Here is a 17,166-nt window from a genome sequence, read left to right on the forward strand (position 1 = left end):
AATACTAGAAAAACAGCATTGAGAAAGAAACCGGACGTGGGGGTGCACATCTGTAATCCCAGCCTTCCGCAGGTAGATTTTGGGGTACAGAGACCTTGTCTCAAAGCAAAACAAAGCCCCCCAAAAACCACCCTTGGGGCTTGGAGCATGTCCCCCTAAGTATATGGCAGGTCAGGTGGCTGGGACAGTCTTGCACTTCCAGAGAGGGATGCTGTCTGGTTTGTGACTGGGGAGCCTTGTTGGGACCTCCTGGGAGAGAAGGGCCACCAAGAGCAACAGGAAGAAGCATGTCCAGTCACCTCACTAAAGAATATTCATTTATTTATAATTATTGCTAAGTAAACTTCTCTTTTAAACAGGAACATAAAAACACAGTAGGGCTCTGCACAAGGGGAATCGTTAAACAGTTGGTTTGTATACACGTCAGAATAAGTTAGGGTGGAATTCGGCCAGGGTTTCTGAGTCACCCTTTGCAGAAGGCTGGGAGGGGTGAGGCCGGAGCCTGCCAGGACCGCCCCCAGCTCCAACTGTGCACTGTGGTGGACCTTCCTCTCTGCATTGCCCAGGCACAGGCGTAGGGAGGGGGCTTTTTGAGCATGGTACCCCTCAGAGGGTTGTGCCAATGGCGGACTGGGAGGCAATGAGAGACCCCACCCAGGCCAGACTTCTCCCTTCTGTTTCCAAGACCAAGGCCACTGCGTTGGCAGGAGAGGAGGAGGTACAGGGTGCTTTTTGGTACCAGGGGAGAAAGTCATTGTGGGAAGAGGTAGTTTGCAGGGGTGATGCCTTCTGCTCAGCAGGAGAAATGTCTTGTACAGTGACACCTATTCACTGCCACCTGAGGGTCATCATGACGGGCACCTGGGCGGGCCGGGAGCCTTGGGAAACCACACTTGGGTCATTGTGTCCACCTCCCCCCGGTTCTGAACAATCACCCTGAGGCCTGGCTTGGTGTCTCGCTTGGGGACACAGGCTTGGGGGCAGCTGCACTTCAAATCAGCACCTCCCACCCCAGCTGGTCCCCCTTGGTTTCTCAGCCAAAGCTGGTGGCTTCATCTGTGCCCTTTGCAGGGGTGCTCTGCCTGCTCCTACCCTTGGGGGCCTTGGGACTTACGGGCAGGGGGTTGGGTGCTCTGGAGTTTCTGAATGTGCTAGTCACTGCCTGGAGGATAGAGGGCAGGAGAGCGGACAGGTGAGGAGGGGCAGCTGGCCCCATGGAGTCAGAGCCTTGGCGGCCTGGATGGCACAGAGCCACTGGCTGGAGAGGGCCAGGTCGGCTCTCTGCCTCCTCCTCCCTCCCGCCTTAGCCTTCTGAGGCTCCCAGCTAGTGGCACACCCCCTGGGCCCAGGTCCCACCATGCCTGGCTGCTGTAGGGAAGCAGGAAGTGCAGAGCACACAAGAAAGCTTCGGCTTGCCTCTCCATCACTCCAGTGAAGATGATAGACAAGAGAGTTGGAAAGGAAAACATAAATTACCTTCAAAATATCCTCACTTGCTCAAAACACATTCCCCCCACCCCACCTATGGTCTTCAATTTCCTTTTAAATATGTTGCTCTTCCCTGGGAGTCTGCCGAGTCTCAGCTCACCCACTCCTCACAACACCTGCCTGCTCATAAAAAACAAAACAAAAAAACAAAACCGAACATTCTAGTCCCCCACTTCTCATGGTGGCCGTCCCTGAAGACAGTCTCTCCCGGTCCCAGGGATATGTCTGCTCCTTCCCTTGGCTCACGGGGCCTCCACCTGTCCTTGTTAATGTGTGCCAGATACAAGGTATGCCCTGATTTTGTTTGCTGAGGACACTATGGTCGGTACCTTAGCTTGGGACAGAACTGGATGAAATTTGTCGAAATGCGCGTGTTAGAGACATTCTTTCAAACAGGGCTGAGGGCAAGGGTGCTCCGCCAGCTGGCTGGGAGGGTGTTCTGGAGGCTGGGCTCCCTGGCTCTGCTACAGGCAGGGCCAGGCCAGGGCTAGGGCCGTGCATGTGTCTGACTGGAGCAAGGGGAGGCCCAGGAGGTAGAAGGCAGAGTGCCCTGCCTGGCTGTTGAGTGACTGGGGAAAGAAAGAGGTTCTTGGGTCTGAGCAGGGTGGGGGTGGGCAGTGCTGACCCGTGCAGGAGCTCAGAGTAGGTGCAGAGAAGAGACAAGACCCGGCTCAAGCATTCTCTTCCTCAAGAAGCCCTATGGGCCTGAGGTGGCTTGGGAGAAGACCTCTTAAGTCGGTGCCCCTGTGCCTGTAAGAGACTTCACTAGCATTTCCCTGCCCACCCACAGCAGCAGGCCAAGGAGAACCAGATCTGGCCTCCTGGTTACCTTTCCCTCACTGGGATGGCTAGGCCTGCGCCCAGCTCCCTGTAAGGACAGTAGTACAGTCTCCATTTGGTCTAAAGATCCCTAGTGGTGCAAATAACTGGGGGGTAGGGGGTGGGAAGGGGGGGCTGGGCAGTGGGCAGTAGCTTGGTTCTGGGCTGCAGAGGCGCAGCCCTCAGTACGTGGGTCTCCCCCTGCGCCCTCCCCGCCCACTCGGCTGGCCCGCTATAGCACATTGTAGTAGGCCATCTCTTTCATGGCCTGCTCAGTGAGGGCGCTGGCCTCCGTGCTGCTGTTCACACTGGTGTAGGTATAGGCGTTTTCCTCGAAGTCCTCCATCTCCTGTCGGTTGTCAAGTTCAGAGGGGTCGGGGCCTGCCAGCTCCATCATGGGGTCTACAAGAGAGGGGCACAGTTAGGCCTAAACACTGGCCATCCCCAGTGTCCTTCGGGAAGTGGGGGACCTTAAAGTCCAGCCATTGTTTTCGCAGTCTTTGAATCCAGGCATTTCTGGACCCTACTGCTGGGTGTCCAAGGGCCTTGGGCAGCAAGAACAAATCCTTGGCCTGGCCTTGACTTCTGGGTCATGTTCCCTTGCCCTCTTGGGTCATCCTCAGCAATGTCTGTCATTGGTCCCCCGTCCTATGAGACTCATTTAGTATCCACTGTATGCCTAGTGCTTTCTGGAGTTCATCTCATCCAACGTCAGATCAGAAGGCTGATCAGCTCCCCAAGGTCATCCACCAAGTACTCCTGTGAACTTGCAAAGCTCTACCTCAGCACCGGAGGGTGCAGTTGCCCCACATTTAGTACACCAAACCAACCCCACCCTGGGCCTGGGTTCTCAGCCAAGGTAGGTTGTCAAAGCACCTCTGGGGACAGAAGAATGTCTGAGAGGTACCTGGTGTCAAACTGAAATCTCACTGTTGCAGCAAAGCCAGCACTCCTGAGGACTATGAATTGGTATGAGCTGGCAGCCCAGAGAGACTGGCTGGCAGAGACTCAGGCTCACCAGCTAAGGGGGTTCTGCCCCTGACCACTGAAGAAATTTGCTGTGTCAGGGGAAACAGACCCAGCCCAGGGCTCACCCTGATAGGTCCAAGGTGGGTTTCCTAACATTACCTACATCTGGGGCTCTGATGCTTTGTGGTGGGGCCACCTGTCCTACTGCGGGACATCATAGTCTCCTGCACCCCATCCATCTGACGCCAGTAGCATCTTCCCAGTTATGACATCCAAATGTCACCTGGGGGGTCAAATTCACCCCCTCCATCTGCCAGTGAGTAGCTCAGGAACTGGCACGTGACCTAAATCTGACCACTGGGTCAGAAGGAAATGGCCTATTGGTTCTAAAGGGGAGCACTTTCATTCTTTTCCTGGGTGAGTTCTGGTGGTCATCTGAGTCTAGGAGAAAACGTTACTGCTGTGGGGTCCTATGAGGTAACCTAACCCTGATGTCACTGTTGAGGAGTTCACCCATCCACCTTTAAAAATGGGGGGGGGGGGGAAGAGATAAGGTTTCTTTATATAGCTCTGTCTATCTTGGAATTTACTATGTAAACCAGGCTGGCCTTGAATTCAAAGAATTGCCTATTCCTGCCTCCCCAGCGCCGGGATTAAAGATCCTCTCCACCACGCACAGCTTTCTTTCGTGTTTAACTAAATCTCATGTAGCCCAAACTGTCCTTGAACATTTGGTCCTCCTGTCTCCACCTCCAGCATGCTGAGATCAGCGGTGTAGCCCCGACCTGGTTTATGGTCGCTGGGCAAACCCAGGACCTTGTGTATGCTAAGCAAGCACTCTACCAGCTGAGCTACCTCCAACACAAGGTTAAGTGTCCCAGCAAGCCAAGCTGAGGTTGTTCACCATGCCACTGGCTATTAAAACAAGCCAAACTTCCACCTCCCCACTTTATCTCCATTATCTCCAACTGGCCTTGAACTCTGTCCCAAGTGCTGGGATTATAGGCGTACACCAGCCTCATCAGTGTTTGCGTGCACATTGACCCACCTCCCTAAATTACAACCACGTCTACGAGGTGGTTTCACTTAGAAAGAAGTTGCCTATTCCAGCTTCATAGAAGAGTGTGGGTACATAGGCAACCTAGGACCAATGGCCGCTTCTGGTACAGTCAGGGAGGGACCAATGCTAAGCATTCCCGGAAATGAGGAGAGATTGTTCCTTTCATCCCGGAGAACCAGATTTGATAGCTCTGATCATTTGCAAAATAGCAAGGTTGGCTTGGCCTCTGCTGGTGAGCAGCTACAAGGGAAATTCACCATACTAAAGCTCACAAATGTGTGCACAGGGAACAGTTCAAACCCCAGCCCAGCCCCTCTCGGGTCCAGACTCAGCCATCAGCACTGAAAATATCTCAAAGTTTAGCTCTACTCTTCCAGAGGCCCCAGGTTTGACTGCCAGCACCCACGTGGTGGCTCACAAATGTAACCACAGTTCCCATCAACTTGACAGCCTCTTCTGGCCTCCACTAGGCAAACACATGGTACACAGACACACACGGAGTCAAAACACCCATAAACATAAAATTAAATGTTCAAGAAAATCCTCAAGTGACTCCCATAGGCAGCCAATTTGAGACCTCATCCTGTAAGGTCTATATCAAAGGCATTCAAAGAGCCTATCTGAAATGCAATCCCCTCACCCCATCCCAGAAACTGCTGGAAGCCCAGCAGTTTAAGCCAGTTCTGGGGAGATTCTGAGGAAGTGCATTAGGCAAGGAACAGAGAACCTCTGGTAATGCAGACTCCCACTCAGCAGGTCCAGGGCAGAGTTAAGCTGGCACGTCCACTCCAGACAATGTGTATCCAGGGACTACAGAGAGCATCCAGATGCAGGCTGCAGGGTTCCTTCTTACCTACCAACACAGCCTGGTAAAACTATGGAAAAACTACCTACAACAAGCCACAGTATCACTTGCTTTGACAGAAACTCCAGGCCATTTACTGGCCAGATGTTCCAAAACCAAAGTCACTCATCATTTATAGTGAACAACTGAGTGTGGCTAGTCAACTCCTCTGGCTGTTGCCAAGGCACCGTTGCTGGCAGGAGCCTCTGGGATGCACCTTCCGCGGCCTCAGGCCCGTACAGCTGAAGCCACCTCCCCACAATGGAGCTGTAGACCAATGGTCAGCTCTGCTGCAGACAGAAGTGGGCGTGTCTCATAACAGCTTGAGTCTTCTACCAGTTGCCGAGATATCGGATCCTCTGGAAATTTCCTTTCTGTTTTCAGGTTTTTTTGAGAGACAGGGTCTCATTATGTAGCCTGGCTTGACCTCAAACTTGTGGTAATCCTCCTGCCTCAGTATCCCAAGTGCTTATACTATAGGTATGTGCAAGTGTACCTAGCCCCTCTGGAAATTCTTTAAATTAGTATTATTATCTGATTCGGGGTCTCACTGTGTCCTTAAACCGTAGTCTAACTGTCTTAGTTTCCTGGGTGTTAGAATCGCAAGTATGCATCACGTCACACCTAGCTCTCTTCTGTTTTAATTCTTTTTCCTACATTTTTACTTATTTACCACCCATCCCTCTCCTGAACATGTGGCTTTCCTTCTGTCCAGCAAGTACCACGGCTGGTTGATTGTCCAACCTCTCCGAATGTCTGAGAGGCGTGGCCTCGTATTTTCCCCTCTCATGACTTCCCCATTCATTTATTTGAACTTATCACGGTGTCTCGTGATAAAGACGGGAGAGATGGCACATGTACGGCTCTTGTGTGTTGTGATTGAGTTGCCTGATCTCTCTGTCCTGCGGTTCCTGCTGTAGGAGTGATCCCAGAGCCAGCAGCCTCCCTGTGAGGGTCACATGAGTTACACAGCACTCAATATGTGTAAGTTATTGTTTTTATTATTGTTTTAGTGAGCCCATGGAAGTCCTTGGAAGACGACATAAATACCCCCGTTATTGCCACGATGGCTCCCCAGGCTCCCCCTCTCTCCAGACCTGAGCCCACCTCAGTGAGGTATCGGCCTTGGCCAGCCTCCCTATGCCCCTGATTGGACAGGAGACTCCTGAGTGCGCCATGCCGCTGTCATTCCTGCTCTGTCCACTGCGCACAGCCCACCCACCTTGGCTGTCCAGGCTGATGTCCATGACGCCATGCTTGACCTTCATATGCCGGCTCAGGTTTCCCTTGAGGTTGAACTTGCTGGAGCAGTAGGGGCACTTGAATGGCTTGCTGCCTGCGTGCAGGTGCATGTGGCCCAGCAGGTTGTACATGCGGTTGAAGGACTTCCCACACACCTGGAATGGGGAGGGCAGCAGAGGGCTGTAGGGAGCCTGCAATCCTGGCCAATCTATTCCCGCTTCCTGAGCAGAGTCACCCGAAACCCACTACACACAGCACACTGTCTTTTCCTGTGTGACCACAGAGGGAGGCAAAGGACAGCCTTCTTGCTGGTCGCTGCTCGTTACATCTCCTGCCTGCTCTGAGCTGGAGGAGGCAGGAACTGCGGCTCACATCTTACTACAGGGCCCTGACCAGGCCCCTTCAGTGGCTGGGCCACAACCTTCACCCCCTCTCAATTCAGAAGCACAGCTTCACCAGCTTCAAGGTTCTGATCCCCAGCTGCTCTCCCCACGCTGGCCGTGGGACAGTCCCCTACCTTGCACTTGAATGGCTTCACGGGCGAGTGCACAATCATGTGGGTCTTGAGCGTCTGCTTCTGCACGAAGGTCTTGAAGCAGATGTGGCACTGGTAGGGCCGGACGCTGGTGTGGATCAGCATGTGGCGCTTCATGTTGGCCTGCAGGGTGAACTCTCGGCCACATACCTCACACTTGAACTCCTTCACGCCCTGTGGGGGTAGAGGAACCACTCAGGGTTGGGGCACTAACAGGTGTGGCTCTGGAAAATTCCTTTTTACAAAAAAAGTATTTGTGTGTGTGTGTGTGTGTGTGTGTGTGTGTGTGTGAACTTGGTTCTCTCCTTCCACCATGTGGGTTCTGAGCAGCAAATTCAGGTTATCAAGCCCGGTGGCAAGCACTTGTACCTGCTGAGCTATTCTGCTGGCCATCTCTGGGGTATGGCAGGCTGTTGTTCCTGGATTCTTTCCAGGATAAGGCAGGCACAAACTGTGTGCCTTCCCATCACTGCCTGAGTGTGCAAGGAGGTCCGCTGCACCAGTATGCAGAGATATGAGGGGGGTCTGTCCACCCATCCATCCACCTGTCTGTCCATCCATTCATCAGCAAACAGGCACATGTACCTGCTAGAAGCCAGCAGCACAGGCCTGTGGTCAGCAGGGCAATGCCTTTGTCTGGACAATTTTCATTACATCAAGGATGTGTTCTTCTGTTTATTTTCAGTTACATCTCTTTGGGGGACAGACCCTTTGGAGACATGACTGAAGCTGTGTTGCTGGGGACAGAGCTCTGTGGAGGAGAGTCTTTCTAGCATGTAAAAGGTGCCCTAGGTTTGAGCCCCAGCACTGAAGGGTGGAGGCTGAGGTTGAGGCATTGAGGAGCCAATCTGAAGAAGTTAGAACTATACAGTGAGAACCTGTTCATAAGATAATAAGAGTTGGTAGGGGTAGGGAGAAGAAAACAAGGAAAGCTGTACATTGCCAGCCATGGTGGCACAGGCTGGTAATCCTAGATACTTAGGGGAGGTTGAGGAAGTAAAGTAGGGTGGAAAATTCAAAGGTAGTCTAGGCTACAGAGCAAATTCAAGGCCTACACAGACAACTTATCAATAAAAGCCAGGGGGTGGGATGGGGCTGGAGAGATGGCTCAGTGGTTAAGAGCACTTGCTGCTCTTTCAGAGGACCCAGGTTCTGTTCCCAGCACCCACATGGTGGTTCTTTCACTCCAGTTCCAGGAACTCCGGCAACCTTTCTGGCTTCCATGTGATGTGGTATACATACATACACGCAAGCAAAACACTTCTACATGTAAAAGTAAATATATAAAAGCTGGGTATGGGGGCACAGAAGCAGATAGATCTCTGTAAGTTTGAGACCAGCCAGGGAAAGACAGTGAGACTCTGTTTGGGGGGGGGGGGGCTGGGAGTATATCTCAGTAGAGAACTCATCTACCAAAGGTGGTGTCCTGGGTTCAATCACCAACACTTAGAAAAAGGACAAAAATCTTCGTGCACCCCCGAGGATAAATGACTGATACTCAGGCTTCGTGCTCTCCCACAGCCCCCTTGAGGGTGTGTCTCCCACCTCGCTGGAGAGGACAGCCACCTAGCTCTCCAGCCAACAGCCTGAAGCCCCTCCCTAAAGAGACTCATTCACTGGGGCCTGGAATAGCCCAGGAGTTTTTAGTTGCAACAGTCCCCTCAGGTGATTTTTATGGACGTTCAGCCCCAGGAGACACGGGCTCCAGAGCAAACTGTCGTCTGGAATGTCGCATGCCTCGGCCCAGAGCTGACATTCACTCAGCAAAGAAATAAGGTGCTGTGTGTGTGTGTGTACACAGGGGATGCTGGGAGAGAAGGGTCACAGTTGGGAGCAGCTCTTCTCCTGCTGAAGAGAACTTCACTGGGACGGATGCATGTCTCCGGTCCCAGCTGCTGTCCCAGCTATCTAATATAAAATGTTTGTATGACGTGCTTTTGTGCGTATGTCCTGGTGACTGAACCCAGGGTATTTATGATACTCTGACAGACCCTGTGCTTTTTCTCTTAGCAGCCAGGTGCTCTTTAGTGCACACCCTCATTATCCTTGGGACAGGGCAGGCCACATGACCACCAGGGGGCCCCACTCAAGAGCTGTAAGCACAGATGAGCGGAGGGGGGTACAAATGAAGACACTGACACATGCCTTCGGCTTTCTTCACATACCCTTTATCTCTGAGCACGTCAGTAGGATTTTAAGTCTCTGAGCAGAGGAGAAAGATGGCGAACACACAGCATACAGATCATCACTCACTCCCACCCGTGCAGACACTGATAATCAATTATACAGTTTGACTGATGAGCCCAGATTCAGTGTCAGAATCCTTAACACCATACGTTCGGTAGCCGCTGCTACCACCGCAGTGGGACCTGCCTGCCAATGGTCCCCGCCCTATCAGAAAGGTTCTGGGCTGGAGAAGGTTCAGGCTCCTGGCCTGGCAGGCTCACTGCAGTGTCCACTGTGAGCAATATCGATGAATCACCATAGATCGCCACACAGAGAAAGCGCCACCCACGGCTTTGAAAGGTTAAGTCAGTTGGGGAGTTGGAAGGAAAGCGTGCGTCAGCCAAGTGCCAGAATGGGATGGTTAGGCCTAAGAGGCTCCATACTGCCCTCCAGGGTGTAAGGGCCTCGTGGGGGAGGTGGTGATGGCTAAAAGGGGGGTGGGTGGGGATGGGGACCGGTGCCCTGGCACCAGGAATAAGAGGAAAATGGGTGAAGGTTGGGTCTACCAACCTGGTGGATAAGAACATGGCTGCTCAATTGTCCATCTTGACAAAAAGTGACTTTGCTCAGGTAAGCCACGTTGTCGGTCACTTCTACTTTTAAGACGCACATATTCATTTTACGTACGTACGTACGTACGTGTGTGTGTGTGTGTGTGTGTGTGTGTGTGTGTGTGTGTGTTAGCCAAGTGTTTGCCTGTGCATCCTGTGCGTGCTGGGGCAAGCAGAGGCCACCAGAGGGTACTGGATCCCGCTGGAACTGGAGTTCCAGGAAGTTGTGAGCTGCTGGGTGTGGGTACTGAGAACCAGACCCGGGTCCTCTACAAGAGCATCAAGTGCTCTTAACTGCTGAGCCATCTCTCCAGCCCCCTTTCCTCTTGGTGTGCATGTGTGTGCAAGTGTACATACGTGCACATGTATGTGTGGAGGCCAAGTCAGCCTCAGGAGCTGTCCAAGCTGTTTTCTGAGATAGAATCTCTCATGGGGACCTGGAACTCAATGACTGGGCTAGGCTGGTTTGCCGGAGTGCTCCAAGGATCCCCCTACTTCCCCAGCACTGGGGTTCTGAGTGCACATCATTGTGCCTAGCTTTTCACACAGCTGCTGGGGGTGACCTTAGGCATGCATGCACGGCCCCATTTTTTACATTTATTTACTGTGGGTATATGTGTGTGTGTGTGGCTCAAAGGACAGCTAATGGGAGTTGGCTCCCTCCTTCCAGCACGTGGGTGCTGAGGATCACTCAGTTTCTCAGGCTTGGCAGCAAGTGCCTTTACCTCCTGAGTCATCTTGCCGGCTTTCCCAGCCCCATCGATCCCTTTTATAATCATGTATAGTTTGCCTTTTTCTAAAGGGAAATCAAAGGTTCTGTTATACGTCTGTGATGACAAGAACTCCAAGCTATCCTCCCCATTTCTGGTTATTGCATCCAGCTGCATGTCCTCATGTGGGAAACAGGGAGGGACCCTTGAGTCCTGCGGGAGTTCCCAAACACCTCACACAAAAATCTTTCAAATTCCTCTTCTCTGTGTGTGGTGTATGTGTGTACGTGTGTGTGTGTGTCTGCACAGGTGTCTTCCTCCATTTCTTCTCCACCTCATCTCTGACCCTGACTGAACTCATTGTTTTGGTGATGCCGTGTGGCCAGTGAGCCGATGGGACTCACCTGTCTCCTCTCTCCACTGGTGGGGTTATGTACATCAGTCGCCACACCCAGCATTGACGGGAGTGCTGGACCTGAACTCAGGTTCTCAAGTTTACACAGCAAGCCCTTTACCCACTCAACCACCTCCCCGGGCCTCAGAAACATTTCAAGGTAAGTTTTACTGCTGAGAAAAACTAATTTCAATTATGTTTCTAATACTTTTCTATTTTTGGCGGGGGGAGAGGTTTCTCTGTGTAGTTTTGGTGCCTGTCCTGGATCTCACTCTGTAGCCCAGGCTGGCCTCAAACTCACAGAGATCCACCTACCTCTGCCTCCCGAGTGCTGAGATTATAGGCGTGTTCCACCACCACGCCCGGCTCTAAGATAAATTTCTAAGCATGAAAATAAGTAAAGTCTGGGCTGGAGAGATGGCTCAGTGGTTGAGAGCACCCAGGTTTGGTTCCCAGCACCCCTGTGACAGCTCACAACCACCTGTAACTCCAGTCCCAGGGGATCTGATGCCCTCTTCTGGCCTCCATGCACATCAGGCTCACACTGTGGTGCACAGACATACGTGTTAACACTCAACACATTAAATAGAAGTACACCCAAAAAAAAGTTGACCTGTGCGACTCTCATCCAGGACCTTGGGGTGCCAAAGAGAGAGAGTGAGAGGCGGAGAGCCAGGGCTGGTCGCCTTACCTTGTGGGTGAGGGAGTGCTGCTTGAGGTGATGGATCTGGCTGAACTCCATGCCGCACTCGGTGCACACGAAGGGCCGCACGTTCTGGTGCTTGAGCATGTGGTTCTGTAGCTGGCTGCGGTAGTGGAAGGACTTGTCACACTCGAGGCACTGGTAGAGGGTGGGGCCTTGGTGGGAGGCCAGGTGGCGCTTGAGCTGGGTCAGGGTGGAGAAGTCTAGGCCGCACTCCACGCAGACGTGGCAGCGGCCACTCTCGTGCTTCACCTCGTGGGCCTTCAGCTCGCTGGGGTAGGCAAAGCCACGGCCACAAAAGTGGCAGCTGTAGGGCTTGACCTCGGAGTGGAGCAGCATGTGGCGTTTGAGGTGGCTGGTCTGAGTGAAAGCCTTGTGGCACACCTGGCACTTGTGCGGCCGTGTGCCCTGGTGTGTCAGCAGGTGCGTCTGCAGGTGGCTGGGCTGCTTGAAGAGCTTGCTGCAGTGTGGACACGAGTGTGGCTTGATGCCGTTGTGGCCCAGGATGTGCGTCACCAGATTGTACTTGGACGTGTAGGATTTCTCGCACATGCGGCACTGCCAGCGTTTCTGGCGGTCACCCGCCTCCACCAGGTAGGAATCGTCGATCTGCACATTGATGTCCAGCCGGTCCAGCTGCGCCTTCTTGTGCCGCTCCACCGTGGAACCTGCTGCGTCTGCCTCGAACTCGCCCGACTCCTGCCACACGAAGCCCTGCTCTGGCTTGACGAGCTCTGGTGACGTCATGGTGGGAGGCTCAGGATTGCTCATGGGGGCCAGGTGGGGCGGCTCAAAACCACATTCGGTGGGCAGAGTCTCCGGTCCCGGTAGTGCCATGCTGGGCTCAGGGAAGCCATCCCGGGTCGGGTCGGGGAAAGGAGGATCGAAGGCGGCCATGTCCAGCTCTGGCCTTGGAGTTCGAGGCAAGTGCCGGAGTGTCCGGGGCTTGCGGCTGAAGGCGCTGAGGTCGATCATCTTGACGGCACTGCTCTGCACCAGGGCCTCACAGCCACCACTGGCCACCTCGGCAGGGGCCTCTGCGGGGCCCGGGTCCTTGTCATCACCAGGCACAGATACTTCGTACACTTCCTGATCCTCTTCCTCTTCGGCCTTCTCAAACTTGACCTTGGGTACCAGCCGCACAGGGGGCCGTGTCTTCCTCCGGGTGTGCTTCTCAAAGGCTGCCTCTACTTCCAACACCTCCTCTTCCGGGGGCTCTTCCAGGGCCCGCCCATTACAGGCCAGCTGATAGATGTCGGGTCCTGGTGGTCCCGGCTCCCCCATGGCTGTCCCAGACAGTTCTGGCCCTAGGTCTGGGTAGAAGGCCTCAGCACTTATGGTGGCTCCAAAGAGCTCATTTTCTGAGACCAGGCCCAGCACAGCGGCCTGAGCCAAGGACAGCACCACCACAGCGTCCGTCTGTGTCCCTGAGTCCATGAAGCCCTCCATCCCGTGGCGGCTGGCTAGGAGGGCATTTCTGTGGGAGGAAAAGGGCATGTTAATACTGCTAGTTGCATGCTGAGCAGGCAACAGACTCTGAGGACAAGGGCCCAGCTAATTTGGGGTGTGTGTGGCTCTGACGTCCTGTGTGTGACCCCTGCCTTGAGAACAGGATATGCCTGTAACTATGGGGAGCAACAACAACCTCTGTGTGTCTAGCCATCTCCTCCATCTCTCTGAGAGGTCCTGGGTAAGCCCCACCCCCTGAGTCTTTCCATCTGTTAAGGTGGATTGCATCTGTGATTCTTTCTCTTTGAGACAGGGTCTCACAAGGCAGTTGCAGCTGGCCTACAACTCATTACCCTCTTGCCTCAGCCTCCCAAGTGCTAGGATTCCAAATGTGTGCCCTCACACCCAGCTGTCCAGTGATGCATTTCCCCTCCCCCTTTCCTTTTTTTGTGGTGTATACATGCATGTGCAGGTGTATGGTGTGGGTGCATGTGCCATGCGTACACCTGCATGAAGGCCAATGATGTCAGGTTTTTTGTTTGGACTGCTCTAGCTGGCCAGAAGACCCAAGGGATTCTCCTGACTCTGCCTTCCAGCTCTGGAGTTACAGGTATGTGCTGCCACACTTGGATTTTTAACTGGGTGCTGGGGACCAAACTCAGGGCCTCACTATAGCAAGCACTGTACCCACAGAGCCATCTCCCCAATCCATGTCCAGTGGTTCTTAAACTGCGCCTTACAGGTTCTTCACGGGCCCTCAGAAATCTGTTTCAAAATGCACAAAGATGACCGCTCTGTTTTGAGACAGGATCTCAGTATATAGTATATAGCTGAGGCTAGCCTGGAATTTTCTGTCTTAGAGCCTTAGCCTCCTGAGTGCTGAAATTACAGACATGTGCCTCCAAGCCTGGTGATTTATGAATGAAGTTGAATAGCTTTTTAATTTTCTTTTTTGCAGAGCTGGGGATTGGACCCAGGGCTTTGAGCATGCTAGGCAAGCGCTCTTCTACTGAGCCATAGTCCTGGCCCTTCTGTTTCAGAAATTAATTACTCTATTATTTTAAGAACTGATTAAAAAAAACCCACCTACTCAAAATATAATGTGCCACATTCTAAAACACGCCAAGAGTCCCATGGCTGTGCTGCTGGGGTAATTAATTCTGCACAGACCCTGGGATGTACTGAGGTGTTAAACAATTGTTGCCATTAGTGATGGCATGGCTGCATGAATGAGGATTTTAAATATGCATATATATATATATACAGATATATAACACAGAGTAAAAATAATCAACATACAAAAATAGATTAGGTTTGGAGGCTGGTTTCAAACATGGGCTACCACCGGTCAGCCCTAAGGCTAAACTGTCTATCATAGGAGTCATTGTTTCTCTTAATTAACTAAATGCCATATGCATAGATATCCAAACATCCAGACAAAAAGACAGCTTTAGCTGACACTGGCGTTGCATGTCAGATCGTACGGCTAACGCTTGCGAGACCACTGTCTAACCTGAATGTTAAAACTGGATCCCAGGTTCACGGTCACTGCACCCCGGTCCAGCTGGAAAACCAGCAAAAGCACCCTCTTTCTCCCTGGCTCTGTGAGGACTAGGAACCCCACCTCTGCACAAGGTGATCCCTGCTCTGGTGCCCCTTCCCAGCCCTGCCACCAGTTCCCTGGCCCCGTCTGCCTGCTCTCATGCCCATGCCAGCCTTCCCAGGTCTGTGCTGTGGGGGCCTCCTTCTGGGCTTCACTCATGTCCCCATGCCTTGCCCTGGCTCCGTTCCTGACACACTCCAGAAGACGAACCACTCGAGTGGGTGACTCCTGTCTGCTCTACCCCCAGGGCCAGGGTCAGCGCATGGCCAGTGGACAAGCCCTTCCTCAGGAAATCAGTCCAGGCCTGGTGCTGCCCTCCCCCCACCCCCAGCACTCAGTGGAGCTTCCTCTTCCTGAGGCTGGCTAAAAATACCCCAGACAGGAATCCGGCCTCCTTGCAACAGACCCGAGAGATTAGACCATTAAGCTCAGAGCAGGGCTTGGGTGGAAGGGGTCAGCCCAGAGTCCAGGGGGGCTTCGGGGTCCATCTGGAGCTGCCCAGGCGGCTAATCTCACTTCTCGACACCTTCTACTCCATGTCCAGCTGCAGCACTTACTAGGGATTGATTTCCCACTTCAGTCACTTCTAATTGATTACAAAACATCACTTCTGTGCCTCAGTTTCTCCATCTGAAAACTGAGAATGAAAATACACAAGAAAGGTACAGGATCCCAAAGGGCAAAGCGCAGGACAAGGATCTTAGTTAATTACAAAGCCCTAAAAGAACAACCATCCTAGATCCCCAGAGAGAAGAAAACCATAGGGCTGAAAACACCTTCCATCCTTGGGCCCCAAAGGCAGCACAGCATTGGTGATTGCAAGGATGACCGTCAGGAATTAACAACATCGCTAAATCCCAGCTGGGTGGCAGGCCTGGTGCCTAGAGAGAGCAGGTGAACAGGACAGGGGCTCTGTCCCCTCGGAGCCCGCAGAGTCCTGCTGCGTCCATCACAACCACGTCAGTGCCCACTAGCCGCTGCGGGCTTTCCTCAACATACTAGGAAATGTCACTGCCTGCCACAGCAGCCCACCCCAGACACAGCACCAGGTAGCAGCCCCAGTGTATGTGGTGACTTTGAGCAAACAATACACTCAGCAAGTTTTCTAGACTTCCCCAAAGGCAGAAGCCATGGGGAGGAGGGAAGCTGGGTGTGATAGCACACGCCTGTAATCCCAGCACTGGGAAAGCAAACTAGGTTTGGGAGTTCAAAGTCATCCTCAGCTGCATACTGAGTTTAGAGCGAGCAAGAGTAACAACAAAGAACTTGGGTTGAGTACTAAGGTCGGTCCTAGGTCTGGCGCGTCCTCATGGATCCCAAGCCTCAGCTCCTTCATCTCACTCCTACGGGGGGCTTCTGACCAGAAACAGATGGTGTAGCTTTCTTTCCTCAGAAGCCCGGTTACCACATACAGCCCTGCCACCAGAGAATGGTGCACACAGCCTACTTCCCATGTAGACAACGGAGTGACCACCGACCACGGCCAACCCTGCCCGAGGGAGCAGGTCTGGTTCCCTATTATGAGAGAAATCATGCAATCAACCATCCAAACGGGGGACCCCGTCCAACAAGAAGACACCCCTTACCGTCACACAGACAAGACGCAAACCAAGCCTGCCCCAGGCCACCCGGACTTGTTCTTCCTCCCGAAACAGATGGTTTTGACTGGAGCCTGTTCTGGCTGTCAAAAAGGGGCTTGCCCAGAGTCAGTGCTCTTCAAGGGCCAAGGGTGGGGGCTTAAGAATTGTCAGTCGGCCGGGCGGTGGTGGCGCACGCCTTTAATCCCAGCACTCGGGAGGCAGAGTCAGGCGGATCTCTGTGAGTTCGAGGCCAGCCTGGGCTACCAAGTGAGTCCCAGGAAAGGCGCAAAGCTACACAGAGAAACCCTGTCTCGAAAAAACAAAAACAAAAACAAACAAACAAAAAAAAAAATTGTCAGTCATGAGCTACAGGCCTGGTAGAGGCTCCACAGCTCATCATTACTGAGGGCTCCAGGCCCCATTTAACCCTACAGCAACCTGACTCCACAGGCCGGGGAATGGGCCTAAGCCACAGTGACAGGAGTTCTTAACGAGCAGGGCAGAGCTGGGTCGCACCAGGCCTCTCTAGTACCCAGGCGGACTCCAATTCCAAGGCTGCCAGATCTGGAGACCACATCATAACTGAGTGCAGGAGCTGCCCAGGGCCAGCAGAAAACTGAAACTTGGTGGCAAGGGCTGGGCTCTATGTTCATGTGGTCTGGTCTCCTGGGACAGCCATGTGTATGCATGAGTGTGTATCGTGTGTGCCCAAGTGTATGGTATGTGTGTGTAGAAGGGGCTCTATTAAGATAGAGGTGGAGAGAAGGACAGATTCTAAGTGACTTGCCGCTCTGCTTGTGGGCTCTGATGGACAGGGATAAGTGGAGGGGAGGTGGCCTCCAGTCCAGCATCCCTTTCATCCCCTTGGACCAGTCTTTTGGTTTAGTTGTCCCCAAGTCCCCTGGCTGCTTCTCATAGGCTACAGCCCTTCTGTTTGATGCCCTGGCCCAGACTGCTCAAGGCAGAAGAGCCCACACAGGACCACCACATCAC

The 17,166-nt window shown here is 53.1% G+C and overlaps 1 protein-coding gene across 1 annotated transcript in view; it reads right to left on the bottom strand.

The window, feature by feature from the left end:
• Positions 1–2,436: 2,436 nt before the first annotated feature.
• Positions 2,437–17,166, bottom strand: part of Znf710 (zinc finger protein 710) — a 68,584-nt gene continuing 53,854 nt past the window's right edge. Inside the window, exons 2-5 of the mRNA XM_059272594.1 lie at positions 11,530–13,018; positions 6,940–7,131; positions 6,403–6,577; positions 2,437–2,709 (exon numbers count right to left, since the gene is read on the bottom strand). Coding sequence (XP_059128577.1) covers positions 2,540–2,709; positions 6,403–6,577; positions 6,940–7,131; positions 11,530–12,990 — 1,998 coding nt within the window. The 5' untranslated portion in view covers positions 12,991–13,018 and the 3' untranslated portion in view covers positions 2,437–2,539. The remainder of the gene's footprint in view (positions 2,710–6,402; positions 6,578–6,939; positions 7,132–11,529; positions 13,019–17,166) is intronic.

The sequence above is a fragment of the Peromyscus eremicus genome, chromosome 1, assembly GCF_949786415.1.
Source record: "Peromyscus eremicus chromosome 1, PerEre_H2_v1, whole genome shotgun sequence".
Lineage (NCBI taxonomy): Eukaryota > Metazoa > Chordata > Mammalia > Rodentia > Cricetidae > Peromyscus > Peromyscus eremicus.